The sequence below is a fragment of the Cherax quadricarinatus genome, chromosome 65, assembly GCF_038502225.1.
Source record: "Cherax quadricarinatus isolate ZL_2023a chromosome 65, ASM3850222v1, whole genome shotgun sequence".
NCBI lineage: Eukaryota > Metazoa > Arthropoda > Malacostraca > Decapoda > Parastacidae > Cherax > Cherax quadricarinatus.
Genome location: NC_091356.1, coordinates 1,226,970 through 1,242,648, shown reverse-complemented (window position 1 = coordinate 1,242,648; position 15,679 = coordinate 1,226,970). Strand labels below are relative to the sequence as shown.

At 37.9% G+C, this 15,679-nt stretch overlaps 1 protein-coding gene across 2 annotated transcripts in view; it reads left to right on the top strand.

Moving 5' to 3' along the window:
* LOC128700603 (TBC1 domain family member 25) overlaps positions 1-15,679 on the top strand; it is a 60,300-nt gene that overhangs the window by 36,877 nt on the left and 7,744 nt on the right. The window contains exons 6-9 of one of the 2 annotated variants that reach the window (XM_070098853.1): positions 2,579-2,717; positions 6,249-6,379; positions 13,034-13,271; positions 13,733-13,876. In XM_070098853.1, coding sequence (XP_069954954.1) covers positions 2,579-2,717; positions 6,249-6,379; positions 13,034-13,271; positions 13,733-13,876 — 652 coding nt within the window. Of the gene's footprint in view, positions 1-2,578; positions 2,718-6,245; positions 6,380-13,033; positions 13,272-13,732; positions 13,877-15,679 lie in introns of both variants that reach the window. The other variant, XM_070098851.1, reaches the window with a different exon arrangement.

Below are 15,679 nucleotides of genomic sequence, written 5' to 3'. Positions count from 1 at the left end.
GTGTTCTGTATATGTAATATGCAAAATAGTGTATGTGTGGATACTTTATACATTAATTAGGTTTAAAATCTTTAAACAAGGTGAGACAGGAGTAAGGGAGTGTTTGGAATTGGAGAGCGATTGTTCTATTGTAGATTTTTGTTGGGTAACGAGTGATGATGTGTTGGGAACATACTGTATACATTAAATGAAGCATGTGTAGATTAATGAGCACTAGTGAGTGGGTTATGCTGGTTATAATAACGTCTACATAATAACGTACAGTGTGTGCCATAGCTTTACAATAGTTCAGCTTACAATATTTTGATTATATGATGGTGTGATGTACTGTAAAACTTTTTTTTTGTACAGTACTGTACATATATTGATAGGATACAGTGCTGTATGACCCTTACAGGCTTAGCATTTGGTTATGACTGTAATAATAATAATATTGATAATATAAACTTTCATTTAATTACTTTTCAATGCTGGTATTTAGTTAGTTACAGTAATTATTTGTTTATTTACATAATCAGTGACTGTTATTTTTTACTTATTTATTTATCTTGTATATTCGTACTCGACTTACGATATTTTGAACTTATGATGGTCCATCGGAACCTAATCCTATTGTAAGTTGAGGACCACCTGTATTCTGTAAAGAATGCCCACTGTTTTGAAAACTTAAATATGTGTTGGATGTGTCTGTCAAATTTAAGTTTGTTTGTCCAGGGAAATATCCAAGAATTTTCCCTCGTCTTGGCTTTCCGAGTGCATGTATTATTTATCTATTTATTTAAATAATTTTAGCTTTATTCCTAAACACTATATACATAGGAGGTCTTATTAGTACAGTGTTTGTGTTAATTTATTTGTCACCATGAATAAACTTTCTAGTTCAACATTGAATATGTTGCTGAGGTCAACTGGATCTGGATTATAAATGACAGAAGTAGTGCCCATGAATAAAACTACAGTAGTTTAAATTGCCGAGATGTGCTTCATAGGTCATTGGTGTACATTGGAAATAAGTGGTCTTTGGACACTGCCTTGTGGCACTCCTAATTTGATGGATTGAGTAGATAGTGGCATCAATTATAACCTCATGTTGGAGTTTGCAATTGAGGTAGGACTTTTTGTAGGAGAATGCATGGCCTCTTTATTGTAAAGCATTTTTTGTTTAAAAAAAATGGATTTTGTGGTCAGTTTTATCACAAACATTTTGTAGATCAGTGAAGATGCTTTTTGGATATACATTGTTTTCTTAGATGTGTAGATTTGAATCCAGCTTTTTTGGCCTGAAACCAAACTGGCAAAGGTTAACCCTTTGAGGGTTTCGGACGTACTAGTACGGCTTACGACCCAGGGTTTTTGACGTACTAGTACGCCTAAATTCTAGCGCCCTCAAATCTAGTGGGAGAAAGCTGGTAGCCCTTCATATGGAAGAATGGGTCTATGTGGTCAGTGTGCACAGTCTAAAAAAAATCCTGCAGCGCACAGTGCATAATGAGAAAAAAAAAACTTTGACCATTTTTTTGGAATAAAACAGCGACTTTGCACTGTATTTTCGTATGGTATTTATTGTTGTATTCTAGTTTTCTTGGTCTCATTTTATAGAATGGAAGACATATTACAGAAATTGAGATGATTTTGACTGGTTTTACAATGAAAGGTACCTTGAAATTGAGTTCAAAGTAGCAGAAATGTTCGATTTTTACCAAATTTCAAAAGTAAACAAATCGTGCCAGTAGTCCAATACACGTCAACTGGTGAGTCTAATATTCTTTCACAAGTGCGCCAATAATATTTATACCATTTTTTTACACTAATGCAGTAGTCTGCAAAACAGTAAATCTTGTATTTTTTGTGAGAATAAAAATTCAAAGTGGAAAGCAAAAGAATATAAGAGGGGCCTTGAGACGTGACTAATGACCAGAGGAAATGTCATTTTAGTGCCAGGAATGTCTTTCTTGTTTATTCTGGACCCTATTCGGAAATTGGCATCTTTTGAAATTTGTATGAAATTGGCAAAGTTGCTAAATTCTGACCACTGTATTGGATAGTTGAATTTCGTAAATGGTTGGTTTCTTGCACCCATTTGATAGAAAAAATGGAGTTCTAGCGAAATATTCATGTTTTTTGTCGACTAGTACAGTGGAATTAGCCGAAAATGGGGCTCAAAGTGGGCAAAATCGCCGATGCGTAAACATCGCCAAGACAGCAAACTTCGTGAGAGCATAATTCCATAAGTTTTCCATCAAATTTCAAACTTTTGGTGTCTTTATGATAGGGAAAAGATTCTTTATCTTTTCATGAGAGAAAATTATTTATTTTTTTTTTAAATTTGGCCGACCCTAAGAACGAGTTTCGGAGAGGGCCTGTCGACCCTCAAAGGGTTAAGAATAGTGTGTTAAGGAAGTGAATGAATTCATAACATGTGTATTATTTTTCAGATATCTTAGTAGTAGTAAGTTAGACATTGTCTTATAGTTATTGATTTAACTAGGTTTGGGTACATTTGACTCCAGTAGATATGTTAAGCAGCCCTTGGTTCTGTCATTCCAGTAATTCTACTTCAGACATTATTATTCTGCAGAAAAGTGGTGTGGAAACACTTACTGAATGTATACCCTGAAGGCCTAACAGGAAGAGAAAGATTGGATTACATGAAACAGAAAACAAAGGAGTATGAAGCACTGAAGGCTGTGTGGCAGGAACACCTAAATAATGATCAGGTACAGTCCTGTATCCCACAGAGGCAGCAGACCTCTCATGTTTAATTATACAGTAAAATCTTGAAGCTGAATATTGGAAGTCACCATTTTTAATAAAGCAAAACATTGATTTGAAAGCTGTGTTCTGTTGCCTTGGCTATGTTTATTTCAAATTTTGTAAACTTCCCTCTTCACATGAATATAGTCATTTCTGACTCTTCTGCTAGTTTTCCTTCTCTCTGGGGTTAGGTATTCTGTAATATGTATGTGTGGTGATTAGAATTGATAAAAACCAAATACAGCAAAGAGATATTCTTTGTGTCGTTGCCTTAGATGGTAGCAGTTTTTGATGATTAAATGTTTTTGTCATTTCTTTTCCTATTACAATACTGCACATAATATTGAAACATGGTTAATACAGTATACCATAAAAGGCATGCCCGTATCTATTGAATTTAATAAATGTTTTTTTTTCTTGACATGCTGCCATCTCCCACCGAGGCAGGGCAACCCGAAAAAGAAACACTTTCACCTTCATTCACACTATCACTGTCTTCTCAGAGACATGCAGATACAACAGTTTAGATGTCACTCTAAACAGCAAATATTGCAAACCCCTCCTTTAGAGTGCAGGCACTGTGCTTCCCACCTCCAGGACTAAAGTCCAGCTAACCAATTTCCCTGAATCCTTTCACAAAATATTACCCTGCTCAAACTCCAACAGATTGTCAATTCCCAAAAACTGTTCGTCTCCACGCACTCCTGTCTAACTTGCTCATATATGACTGATGAATGTTTAAGCCCCTTGCACAAAACCACCTTTGCCCTCTCCCTCCATTCTTTCCTAGGACAACCCCTACCCTGCCTTACCTTCACTACAGATATATGCCCTCCAGGTCATCCTATTAATTAAATATGTATTAAAGAGTAGTGGGAGAAACTGTTGTAGAGGGTGTTGTAGGTAAGTTTGGGATTCCAGGGGTAAATGATAATAACAGGGGGACCTTTGATTGAACTTCATATAGAATGAGGTTTGTTAATAGGCAATATATATTTAAAAAAAAAATAAGTTAATGAGATATGATATGATAGGCTTAATGACAACAGTTTGTTGGACCGTGTATTGTTGGTAAAAGGATGGTGGATAGACTTCAGGATATGCATGTTTATAGAGGGGCAACAGATGTATCATATCATATTAGTATTTAGTTGTAGCTACAGTGAGAGTAAGACAGAGAGCAGGATTGCAGATGAACAAAGAGCCTTTAGAAAGGGTAGGGTATGTGTAGACCAAGTATTTATATTGAAGCATATAAGTGGACAATATGTAGATAAAAGTAAGGAAGTTTTCTTTGCATTTTTGGATTTAGAAAAGGCATATAATAGGGTGGATATGGGAGTTATGTAGCAGATATTACAAGTGTATAAAATAGGTGGTAAGTTACTGAAAGCAGTTAAGAGATTTTAATGAGGATAGTGAGGCTTAAGTTCAGGTATGTAGGAGAGAGGGCAATTATTTTTCACTAAAAGTAGGCCTTAGACAGGGATGCATGATGTCACTATGGTTGTTTAACAGATGGGGTTGTAAAAGATGTGAATGCTAGGGTATTGGGGAGAGATGTGGGATTAAAATATACAGAATCTAATACTAAGTGGGAATTGTCACAGCCAGTGACACTGGAATTTTGGGAGATTCTGAAGAGACATTGCAAAGGTTGATGGATGAATCTGAGAGGGTATGTAAAAGAAGGAAAGTAGAAGTGAACAAAGGAAAGAGCAAGGTGATGAGGGAAACAAAAAATTTAGGTAATGAAAGATTGGATATGAGAATGGAAGGAGGGAGTATGGAGAAAGTGAATGTGTTCAGATATTTGGGAGGGGACTTGTTGGCTGATGGGTCTGAAAGACAAGGTGGACCGTAGAATTGATGAGGGAAGCAAGGTGGGTGGTGCATTGAGGCATTTGTGTAGACAATGAATGTTATGCATGGAGACAATAAGGTATGAGAGTATAGTGGTACCAACACTAATATGGGTGTCAAGCGAGAGTTGTAAATGTTGCAGCAAGGAAGATGGTGCAGGCAGTGGAGATGTCGTGTCTGAGGAGAATGTGTGGCTTAAATATGCATAGAGTTTGAACATTAAAATGGTATAAAATACCGACAGATTGTTAGGTAAGACACATATGCAACAGTTAGGTATCTTTATTTCGAAACGTTTCGCCTACACAGTAGGCTTCTTCAGTCGAGTACAGAAAAGTTGATAGAAGCAGAAGATACTTGAAGACGATGTAATCAGTCCATCACCCTTAAAGTTTTGAGGTGGTCAGTCCCTCAGTCTGGAGAAGAGCATTGTTCCGTTGTCTGAAACAATATGAAGTTGAAGTGACAGGATGGAGCCTTTATATAGTGCCAGGAGGTGAGACGTAGGTTGCTTTGGGAGGGCAGGTCCCTCTCAAACCCAGCCGTTCTCACTAGTAGAGGTCGAAGTTGATGGTCTGTACCAAGATACCCTTGTGTTGCAGTGTCTGACAGAATGAACATTAAAATGGTATATTTTAATGTTCATTCTGTCAGACACTGCAACACAAGGGTATCTTGGTACAGACCATCAACTTCGACCTCTACTAGTGAGAACGGCTGGGTTTGAGAGGGACCTGCCCTCCCAAAGCAACCTACGTCTCACCTCCTGGCACTATATAAAGGCTCCATCCTGTCACTTCAACTTCATATTGTTTCAGACAACGGAACAATGCTCTTCTCCAGACTGAGGGACTGACCACCTCAAAACTTTAAGGGTGATGGACTGATTACATCGTCTTCAAGTATCTTCTGCTTCTATCAACTTTTCTGTACTCGACTGAAGAAGCCTACTGTGTAGGCGAAACGTTTCGAAATAAAGATACCTAACTGTTGCATATGTGTCTTACCTAACATGCATAGAGTTTGTAATTTGGAGACTAGGTGGAGGTGCGGGGTTACTAAAAGTATTATCCAGAGGGCTGAGGAAGGGCTGTTGAGGTGGTTTGGACATTTAAAGAGAATGGAGAGAAATAGGATGACTTAGAAGGTGTATAAATCTGTAGTGGAGGGAAGGCAGAAAAGGAGTTGCCCTAGGAAAGGTTGGAGGAAGGGGTTAAAGACAGTTTAAAGGCAGGGGTTTGGACATCCAGCAGACTTGTGTGAGCATGTCAGATAGGAGTGACTGAAGGCCAATGCTTATTACTTGACGTGTTGTCGGAATGTAAGCAAGGTAACGCATCTGAAGAAATTCAGGGAAACCATAAGTTGGACTCGAGTCCTGAAGGTGGAAAGTACAGTGCCTACACTCTGAAGGAGGGGTGGAGATATTTACAGTTTTGAGGGGCATCTGAACTGCAGTATCAGTATGCCTCTGGCAAGACAGTGATCAAATAAGTGATGTGAAAGTTTTTTTTTTTCAGGTCACCCCTCTCCTTGCTAGGAGACTGCTGGGGTTAAAAAATGGCATAGGAAAAGAATTTAATAAAATTTATGCATGATTTAAGTTCTGAGTTCATTCCTTCATGCAGCAGGTTAGTGAGGAGGTGAAATATGTGACAAATATGGTTCGTAAGGATGTCTTGCGCACAGATAGACATCATTCTTACTTTAGTGGACCTGATGACAACACCAATGTTCAGTCTCTCTACAGCATATTAACCACGTAAGTTAGTGTGTTTTTCATATTGTGGAAATTTTTGTAATTTGTAATGATGTTGAGTACAATAAAATTTTCAGGTAAAATGATGACTTTTTAAATTAATAACTTAGAATGTGGTTAATAATACATATATACATTAATACCATTACCAAGTTAAATGTATGGTAGCTGGACGTACAATAGGGGTTATAAACTGTTGTGATAGAGTAAGGAAAACTATATAAACTACTACTGTTCAGTTTTTCTTTTAAGTGGACATAATAATGGTTACAAATGAAAATGTAAACATTTACATCTTATTTAAAATTCTCTACAGTCCTGTAAAAAAATATTTGATTTTAATTTTTTAAAATATAGATTTGATAAGCTGGCAAAAAGAATGGCAACTTGGCACCCACAGCTCAAAATTAATAAAAAAATATTATAACAGGATATAAGATAAAATTATGAAGAAAGGGTTGGGGCACAAATATTTATTGGATATCACATTGGAGAGAGGGAGTATGGAAGAAATTAATGTTTTCAGATATTTGGGTTTATGAAGGATGAGAGTAACCATAGAATTGATGAAGGAAGAAAGGTGAGTGGTGCGTTAAGGTATCTGTGGAGACAAAAAACATTATCCAGGGAGGCAAAGAAGGGAATGTATGAAAATATAGTAGTACCAACACTCTTATATGGGTGTGAAGCTTGGGTTGCAAATGCTGCAGTGAGGAGGCAGCTGGAGGCAGTGGAAATGTCCTGTCTAAGGGCAATGTGTGGTGTAAATATTATGAAGAGAATTCAGTGTGTGGAAATTAGGAGGAGGTGTGGAGTTTCTAAAAGTATTAGAGGGCTGAAGAGGGGTGTTGAGGTGGTTTGGTCATTTAGAGAGAATGGATCAAAGTAGAATGACTTGGAGAGCATATAAATCTGTAGGGGAAGGAAGGCAGGGTAGGGGTCATCCTTGAAAAGGTTGGAGGGAGAGGGTAAAGGAGGTTTTGTAGGCGAGGAGCTTGGACTTCCAGCATGTGTAAGCGTGTTAGATAGGAGTGAATGGAGATGAATGGTTTTTGGAACCTGACGAGCTATTGGAGTGTGAGCAGGGTAATATTTTGTGAAGGGATTCAGGGAAACCGGTTAGCCAGACCCGAGTCCTGGAAGTGGGAAGTACAATGCCTGCACTTTAAAGGAGGGGTTTGGAATATTGGCAGTTTGGAGGTTGACTTTTAAACTGTCGTATATGAGCGCCTCTGCAAAGACAGTGATTACGTATAAGTGATGGTGAAAGTGTTGAATGATGATGAAAGTATTTTTCTTTCTTTTTGGCTTTTTCTTTCTTTTTGAGTCACCCCGCCTTGGTGGGAAACAGCCGATGTGTTAAAAAAAAATTTTTATTTTTTCAAATATTTCTGACAATATTGGTAGGTTTAAAATTGGCTTATAGTTAATGTCAGAGAGATCTCCACCTTTATGAAATGGGGTTACGCTAAGCATTTTGAAGATGTCTGGAAAAGTTTTCAGATAAAGTGATTTATAGAAGAGTACAATGGCAGGTGATAATGCATGTGATGCCTTTTTTCTTTTTTAACACGTCAGCCGTTTCCCAATGCAGCAGGGTGACCCAAAAAGAAAGAAAAAACTTTCATCACCATTCAACACTTTCACCATCACTCATACATAATCACTGTCTTTGCAGAGGCACTCAGATGCGACAGTTTAAATGTCCCTCCAAACTGCCAGTAACCCAAACCCCTCCTTTAAAGTGCAGGCACTGTACTTCCTATTTCAGGACTAAAGTCCAGCTAACTGGTTTCCCTAAATTCCTTTACAAAATATTACCCTGTTCACACTCCAACAGCTCATTAGATCCCAAAAACCATTCGTCTCCATTCATTTCTAACACACTCATGCATGCTTGCTGGAAGTCCAAGCCCCTCGTCCACAAAACCTCCTTTACCCCCTCCCTCCAACCTTTTCAAGGATGACCCCTATCCCACCTTCCTTTCCCTACAGATTTATATGCTCTCCAAGTCATTCTATTTTGTTCCATTCTCTCTAAATGACCAAACCACCTCAACAACTCCTCTTCAGCCCTTTGACCAATACTTTTAGTAACTCCAGACCTTCTGATTTCCACACTATGAATTCTCTGCCTTATTTATATAAATATTGGTACAGGCACTCCTCACTTAACCGAGTTTTGTTCCTGTGAGTAGGTCGGTAAGCAAATCGATCAATAAGTGAAGAGCTGCCCTTTACCAATGTTTCAAGCATACTGTACTGGTAGAGGGTTTGTGTCAACCATCTTTAGATATTGTTTTAATGCATACTGTAAATACAGGTAATAATTTTTATTTATTCTGAATAAAGGAAAGGTCTAAAGGAAACTCCAGCTTGATAACTCTGTTTTAATTTGCATAACTCTTGCATATTACAGAACATAAAAATGCAGCTCTCCCTTGAAATATTCCACTAATTTTTCAATATCTTCCACTTCAACATCTAAATTAAGCATATTAGCAAGTTCCACAGTGTTTTTATTTATGACATCGACGTGTTTGTCAGTACAATACCAACTGGTCAGAGAGCTGGTCATAAGTCCACGTGGATGTTAAATAGGTATTTTCAAGTTATTCTGTTATGGAAATCTACTTCGGAGGCAATGATATGTGATAAGTACAAGGAATTGGGGTAGTTGCTAATAAGAAACCTATTAATACTGGTATTGGTTTGGATCTGAGTGATGTTGCTGTAAGCCAAAAATATCTATTGAAGTCATTAGCAGTGTCAAAAGCTGATAGGGTATGTGAATTATCTACAGAGTTATACCTTTAAGGTAGTAGGTTGGTAGACAGCAACCACCCAGGGACGTACTACCATCCTGCCAAATGCGCGTGGAATGGAAACCTCTTTTACACAGTGGTAGGATTGCTGGTGTCTTTTTCTTTCTATCTCGTAAACATGCAGGAAAACAAGTATGTCTTGCTACCTCTGCTTAGGCACACTTGATCCTGGAGGTGGGAAGTACAATGCCTGCACTTCCAAGGAAAGGTTTGGAGTGACATCTAAACTGTTGTATCTGGGCACCTCTGCCCAGAGTGGTTATGTGTGAATGGTAGTGAAAGTTTTTTTTCTTTTTTGGGTCACTCTGCCTTGGTGGGAGACAGCCGCCGTGTTAAAAAAAAAAAAAAAGTGTGTACACACACCGATCTGAATCTTCTGTTTTTCCAAATTGTTGTTGTTTTTTTCATTTCCTTTCATCTCCACAGTAAAGTGGAAAAGAATCTTTCCGCTGTAAGCCATGCGTGTCATAAGAGGTGACTAAAACGCTAGGAACAAGGGGCTAGTAACCCTTTCTTATATATGTATAGTCAAACCTCAGTTTTCATATGCCCAAGTTTTTGTACGATTCAGTTTTCGACGACTCCTTTCGTTGAAATTTTGTTCCAGTTTTCGTATATCCACTCGGCTTTCATACAGTTGAAAATGATCCATACCAAACTCGTCCGCCTGCCCGCATGACTCGGCCACTCATTTCCCGGAATCGAGTGCCCACACACTCACTCTGCCTTTATTTCTCGTTGAGTGAGCATCACCCCATGCATTTATCTGAAATATTTTGTAATAATCCGTTGTTTTTTGTGCTTGTTTATTGAGTGCAACTGCTAAATAAGCCACCATGGGGCCAAAGAAAGTTCCGAGTGCCAGCCCTTTGATAAAGAAGGCAAGAAACATGATAGAATTCAAGAAAGAACTCATAGCAAAGTACGAAGGTGGCGTACGTGTGACCGATCTCGCCAGGATGTACGGGAAGTCAGCATCAACGATCAGTTCCATCCTGGAGATGAAAAAAGAAATCAAGGAAGCTGATGTTGCGAAAGGAGAAGTCCATGGAATTGGATGTGAGTGGCCAGGATGTGGAAGAGTTGGTGGATGACCACAGGGAAGAGCTAACCACTGAAGTGCTGCAACACCTTCAACTGGAACAGCAACAGACTGCATCTGAGAAAATTGCTTTAGAGGAGGAGGAAGAGAGAGGTGAGAATGTGCCTTCTTCAGTGATTAAGGACATGCGTGCAAAGTTTTGTGGAGAAATATCACCCTAACATAGCTTTTGTAAGCCATGTTTGCAACATGTTCAATGACATTGCCTTGTCCCATTTTAAGCAAATCTTAGAGATGTCAGAAACAGACCTCTCTGGACAGATTTTTTTTGTGCGACAGGGGTCCAGTGACTCAAGCTGGTCCTAGTGCCAGTAAAAGACAAAGAAGGGAAGTAACCCTGGATAGGGCCTTGATACCTGAATTCCTTATGGACAGGGATTCCCCTTTCAAGCAACAACCTCTCCTCCTCCCTCTCCTCTCCTCGCCGTCTTCCATACTCCAACAAGAGTTTTCATTAAAGGTAAAAGTGATGTTAAATGTTCTTTTATCCTTTTCATTAGTTATTTATATTTATTTCTCATTGTTTTCTGTATGTAAAACTATAGTTAATCTTTAAACAATGTATTTTTTTTTAATATTTTTGGGTGTCTGGAACGGATTAATTGGATTTACATTATTTTTTAATGGGAAATATTGCTTCAGTTTTCGTAAAATTCGGTTTTTGTCAGACTGTTTCGAACGGATTAATCACAAAAACCGAGGTTCCACTGTATTGCTAAATTTAAAAGGAGAAACTTTTGTTTTTCTTTTTGGGCCACCCTGCCTCGGTGGGATACAGCCGGTTTGTTGAAAGAAGAATTATTATTATCCAGAGGGCTGAGGAGGGGTTGTTGAGGTGGTTTGGACATTTAGAGAAGATGGAACAAAACAGAATGACTTGGAGAGTGTATAAATCTGTAGTGGAGGGAAGGTGGGGTAGGGGTTGGCATAGGAATGGTTGGAGGGAGTGGGTAAAGGAGGTTTTGTGTGCAAGGGGCTTGAACTTCCAGCAGGCGTGCATAAGTGTGTTAGATAGGAGCGGGTGGAAATGAATGGGTTTTACGACTTGACGTGCTGTTAAGGTGTTAGCAAAAATAACATTTATGAAGGGATTCAGGGAAACCGGCAGGCTGGACTTGAGTCCTGGAGGTGGGAGGTACAGTGCCTGTCCTCTGAAGGAGGGGTGTTGATGTTGCAGTTTTTTAACTGTAGTGTAGGCACACTTCTGGCAAGGCAGTGATGGAGTGATTGATGATTAATGTGTTTGTTTTTTTCGAGTCACCCTGCCTTAGCGGGAAATGGCTGATGTGTAAAAAAAATTACACATTTCTTATGAGTTCTGTTTATTCCTAGATGTTGAGGAAGGGTTTTTTAAATACAGTACTTTTTATGTTACCTTTAGTTTCATTTAATGTCAGAATAGTAAATCTGTTTGGATCTTCTAATTAAGATAGTGTTGCAGAATATGTTTTGGTGTCTTTGTGAATGAGTCCTAGGCTATACTTTTTGTTGAGTATATATGTACTGGCTTTCTTCCCTCTGCTCTTTATTGCGACAAGTTAATGGTCCAAGTCTGACTGAAATATTATCATAAGTTTCAGTCACATATGTGAGGGTTATTTGTATATTTCAAGGATATGTTTGGCATAATAAATTGTCAGGATCACATTAAGGTAGGGAGGTGCTTTTTAACAGTTGCTTTGAATTTTTTGGCAGATAGGTAGCCTCTGTAATCTTCAGGCAGTGTGTTCCAGATTTTAGGTCCTTTTATTTGCATTGAGTTTTTACACAGATTGAGTCAGATATAGGGAATATCATAGAGATTTTTGTCTGGTATTATGCCTATTATAGGTAGAAGGTTGGTAGACAGCAACTGCCCAGGGAGGTACTACCGTCCTGCCAAGTGAGTGTAAAACGAAAACCTGTAATTGTTTTACATGATGGTAGGATTTCTGGTGTCCTTTTTTCTGTCTCATGAACATGCAAGATTTCAGGTACGTCTTGCTACTTCTACGTACACTTAGGTCACACTACACATACATGTACAAGCATATATATACACACCCCTCTGGGTTTTCTGCTATTTTCTTTCTAGTTCTTGTTTATTTCCTCTTATCTCCATGAGGAAGTGAAACAGAGTTCTTCCTCCGTAAGCCATGTGTGTTGTAAGAGGTGACTAAAATGCCAGGAGCAAGTAACCCCTTCTCCTGTATAAATTACTAAATTTGAAAAGAGAAACTTTTGTTTTTCGTTTTGGGCCACCCTGCCTTGGTGGGATACGGCCGGTTTGTTGAAAGAAAAGAAGATTACGCCTATGAGTTCTATTGGAGTTATCAAGAGTTTCAGGGAAGGCTTGATGTAAGACTTGATTGTCCTGTATATGTAATATGCAGAGTAGTATGAGTGAATTTTATGTAAATATATTAAGTAAGTTTATACTTTTGAAGAGTGGATGAGTGTGTTGCCTGGCACTAGAATGGGTGATCATTCATACAGCTGCGTTTTGTCGACTTATTATTGGCTTTAATAATAATGAATGAATGAATAATGAATATTAGTGTATACTAATAATTTTTTTTTTTTTTTTTTTTTTTTTTTTTGTATTAGGAATTGTTTTTTATGCAATAAATTTTGAAGCATTTCTCTTGAACAGTCTAACAATCTCAGTTGTAGTGACTAAACAGTGTGCCGATCTTGTAAAAAGTACGTATAGTATAATTAAGTTTTTATCGTTAATTTTCTTGGAAACAGATATGCGCTGAATCACCCATCAATTGGATATTGCCAGGGCATGAGTGACTTGGCCTCACCCCTTTTGGTAACCATGAGAGATGAAGCACAGGCATACGTGTGCTTCTGTGCACTCATGGCTCGTGTACACTCCAACTTTCATATTGATGGGGATGCTATGACTCTCAAATTTCAGCATCTCACTGAAGCTCTTATATTTTATGATATAGAATACTTCTCTTATCTGCAGGTTCATCAGGTGAGGGTTTTAGTGGTGTACATCATACATATAACAATACACAAACTCCAGTATGGAATAAAGTTGAAAGAGAAGATAAAAGATGCCTTGCAAATTTTTTTTTTACCACATTTCTGTACAAATTGAAGAAATCATTCTAAATTTAAAGTTTAAAGTCTTAATTTGGAAAAAATCTGAATACAAGAAATAATAATAATTATACAGTTTGACTGTTTTAAGTTTCTATTGTATGGTATTTCTGTGCTCTTGTGCCAGTGTCCTGAGAAATGGAGAAAAAATGTTAGACATAAAATACAATATCTTTAATATTTTTACCATCTGTTACATGTAATAATAGTAGAATACACTAATTAGCAATAAAATAAATAGGTTAAGAAGACATTTTAAAGTGAGTGAAAAATCCAGGGAAAATATTTCATTTTCTTTTTGATATATTATACACTGTACATTGTTCCTTACAGGCCGATGACCTTCTCTTTTGTTACCGGTGGTTATTATTGGAGTTGAAACGGGAGTTTGCCTTTGAAGATGCCCTCTATATGTTAGAAGTTCTTTGGAGTTCCCTTCCACCAAACCCACCAGAGGAGTCTTTGCCATTATTTGAGGTCTGACATTTTAATGTTTCATGTGGTCATAGCCTGAATGTTTTTTGTAACAATATAATTGTACAGTACTAAGGTTTGTACACTTTAGGCAATCATAGTAAGCCAGAATATTAGAAGAAAAAAGTGCATTATAGTAGATTCCCATTATATGACCTTAACAAATTCCTCATTATTCACAGGTAGTATTCAGAAATTATAATCTATCTAATTTAATTTATTTTTAACTTAAAACACAGTAGAGTTGATCCTTGAACACTGCGGGGGTTAAGGGCGCCACTTCCCAGTGCAGTCAAAAATAAACGTATATTATGTGCTGAGAGTGGCGTGGCTGGTGTAACAATGACGCATTACAAAATCACCATCACCCATTACCCACACTGTCTTTCCAATCAAGCATGTTGTCTTCCCTACCACCCACATGGAAATAAGTCACTTTGTCTGACTTTTTTGGGTTATCCTAGGTTGGTCATCTGGGTTGCCCTTCCTACCTTCCTTCCTTTTTCTTTCTTCCTTCCTTCTGGTTTCCTGGGCATAGCTTTTGGTCACAAACTCCTCAAAACCATGAAATTTATCTTCACTGACACTTCCATCTGTGTTAGAACCGTCACTTGGGAAAAATAGTCCCAGTTTGCCAAGGAGTGAGGTATTTCTTACTGCGAGGCATGGTATATAAGGCATACTGAAATGGCGTTCCCACAATGCACCACTGGCTCCTGATTTTTTTCCTACTGTGCACACTGACTATGTAGTCCCATTCTCTCTCATGTAGGCCTACCAGCCTTTCCCCGCTAGATTTGAAGTCGCTAGAATTTTGGCATAGTATTACGGGACCGACACTGGCTCTCAAGCTGTAATATTACGGGACTGACAATGAAAGACTTAACCCTTTGAGGGTCGACAGGCCCTCTCCGAAACTCGTTCTCAGGGTCGGCCAAATTTAAAAAAAAAAAAAAAATTATTTTCTCTTATGAAAAGATAGAGAATCTTTTCCCGATCATAACGACACCAAAAGTTTGAAATTTGATAGAAAACTTACGGAATTATGCTCTCGCAAAGTTAGCGGTCTCGGCGATGTTTACGGATCGGCGATTTTGCCCACTTTGAGCCCCATTTTCGGCCAATTTCACTGTACTAGTCGACAAAAAACATGAATATTTCGCTAGATCTCCATTTTTTCTATCGAATGGGTGCAAGAAACCACCCATTTATAAATTCAACTATCCAGTACAGTGGTCAGAATTTAGCAATTTTGCCAATTTCACACAAATTTCAAAAGATGCCAATTTCGGAATAGGGTCCAGAATAAACAAGAAAGACATTCCTGGCACTAAAATGACATTTCCTCTAGTCATTAGTCACGTCTCAAGGCCCCTCTTATATTCTTTTGGTTTCCACTTTGAATTTTTATTCTCACAAAAAATATAAGATTTACTGTTATGCAGACTACTGCATTAGTGTAAAAAATGGTATAAATATTATTGGTGCACTTGTGAAAGAATATTAGACTCACCAGTTGACGTGTATTGCACGCTTGGCACGATTTGTTTACTTTTGAAGTTTGGTAAAAATCGAACATTTCTGCCACTTTGAGCTCAATTTCAAGGCACCTTTCATTGTAAAACCAGTCAAAATCATCTCAATTTCAGTAATATGTCTTCCATTCTATAAAATGAGACCAAGAAAACTAGAATACAACAATAAATACCATACGAAAATACACTGCAAAGTCGCTGATTTATTAAAAAAAAATGGAAAAAGTTTTTTTTTTCTCATTATGCACCGTTTGCTGCAGGATTTTTTTTA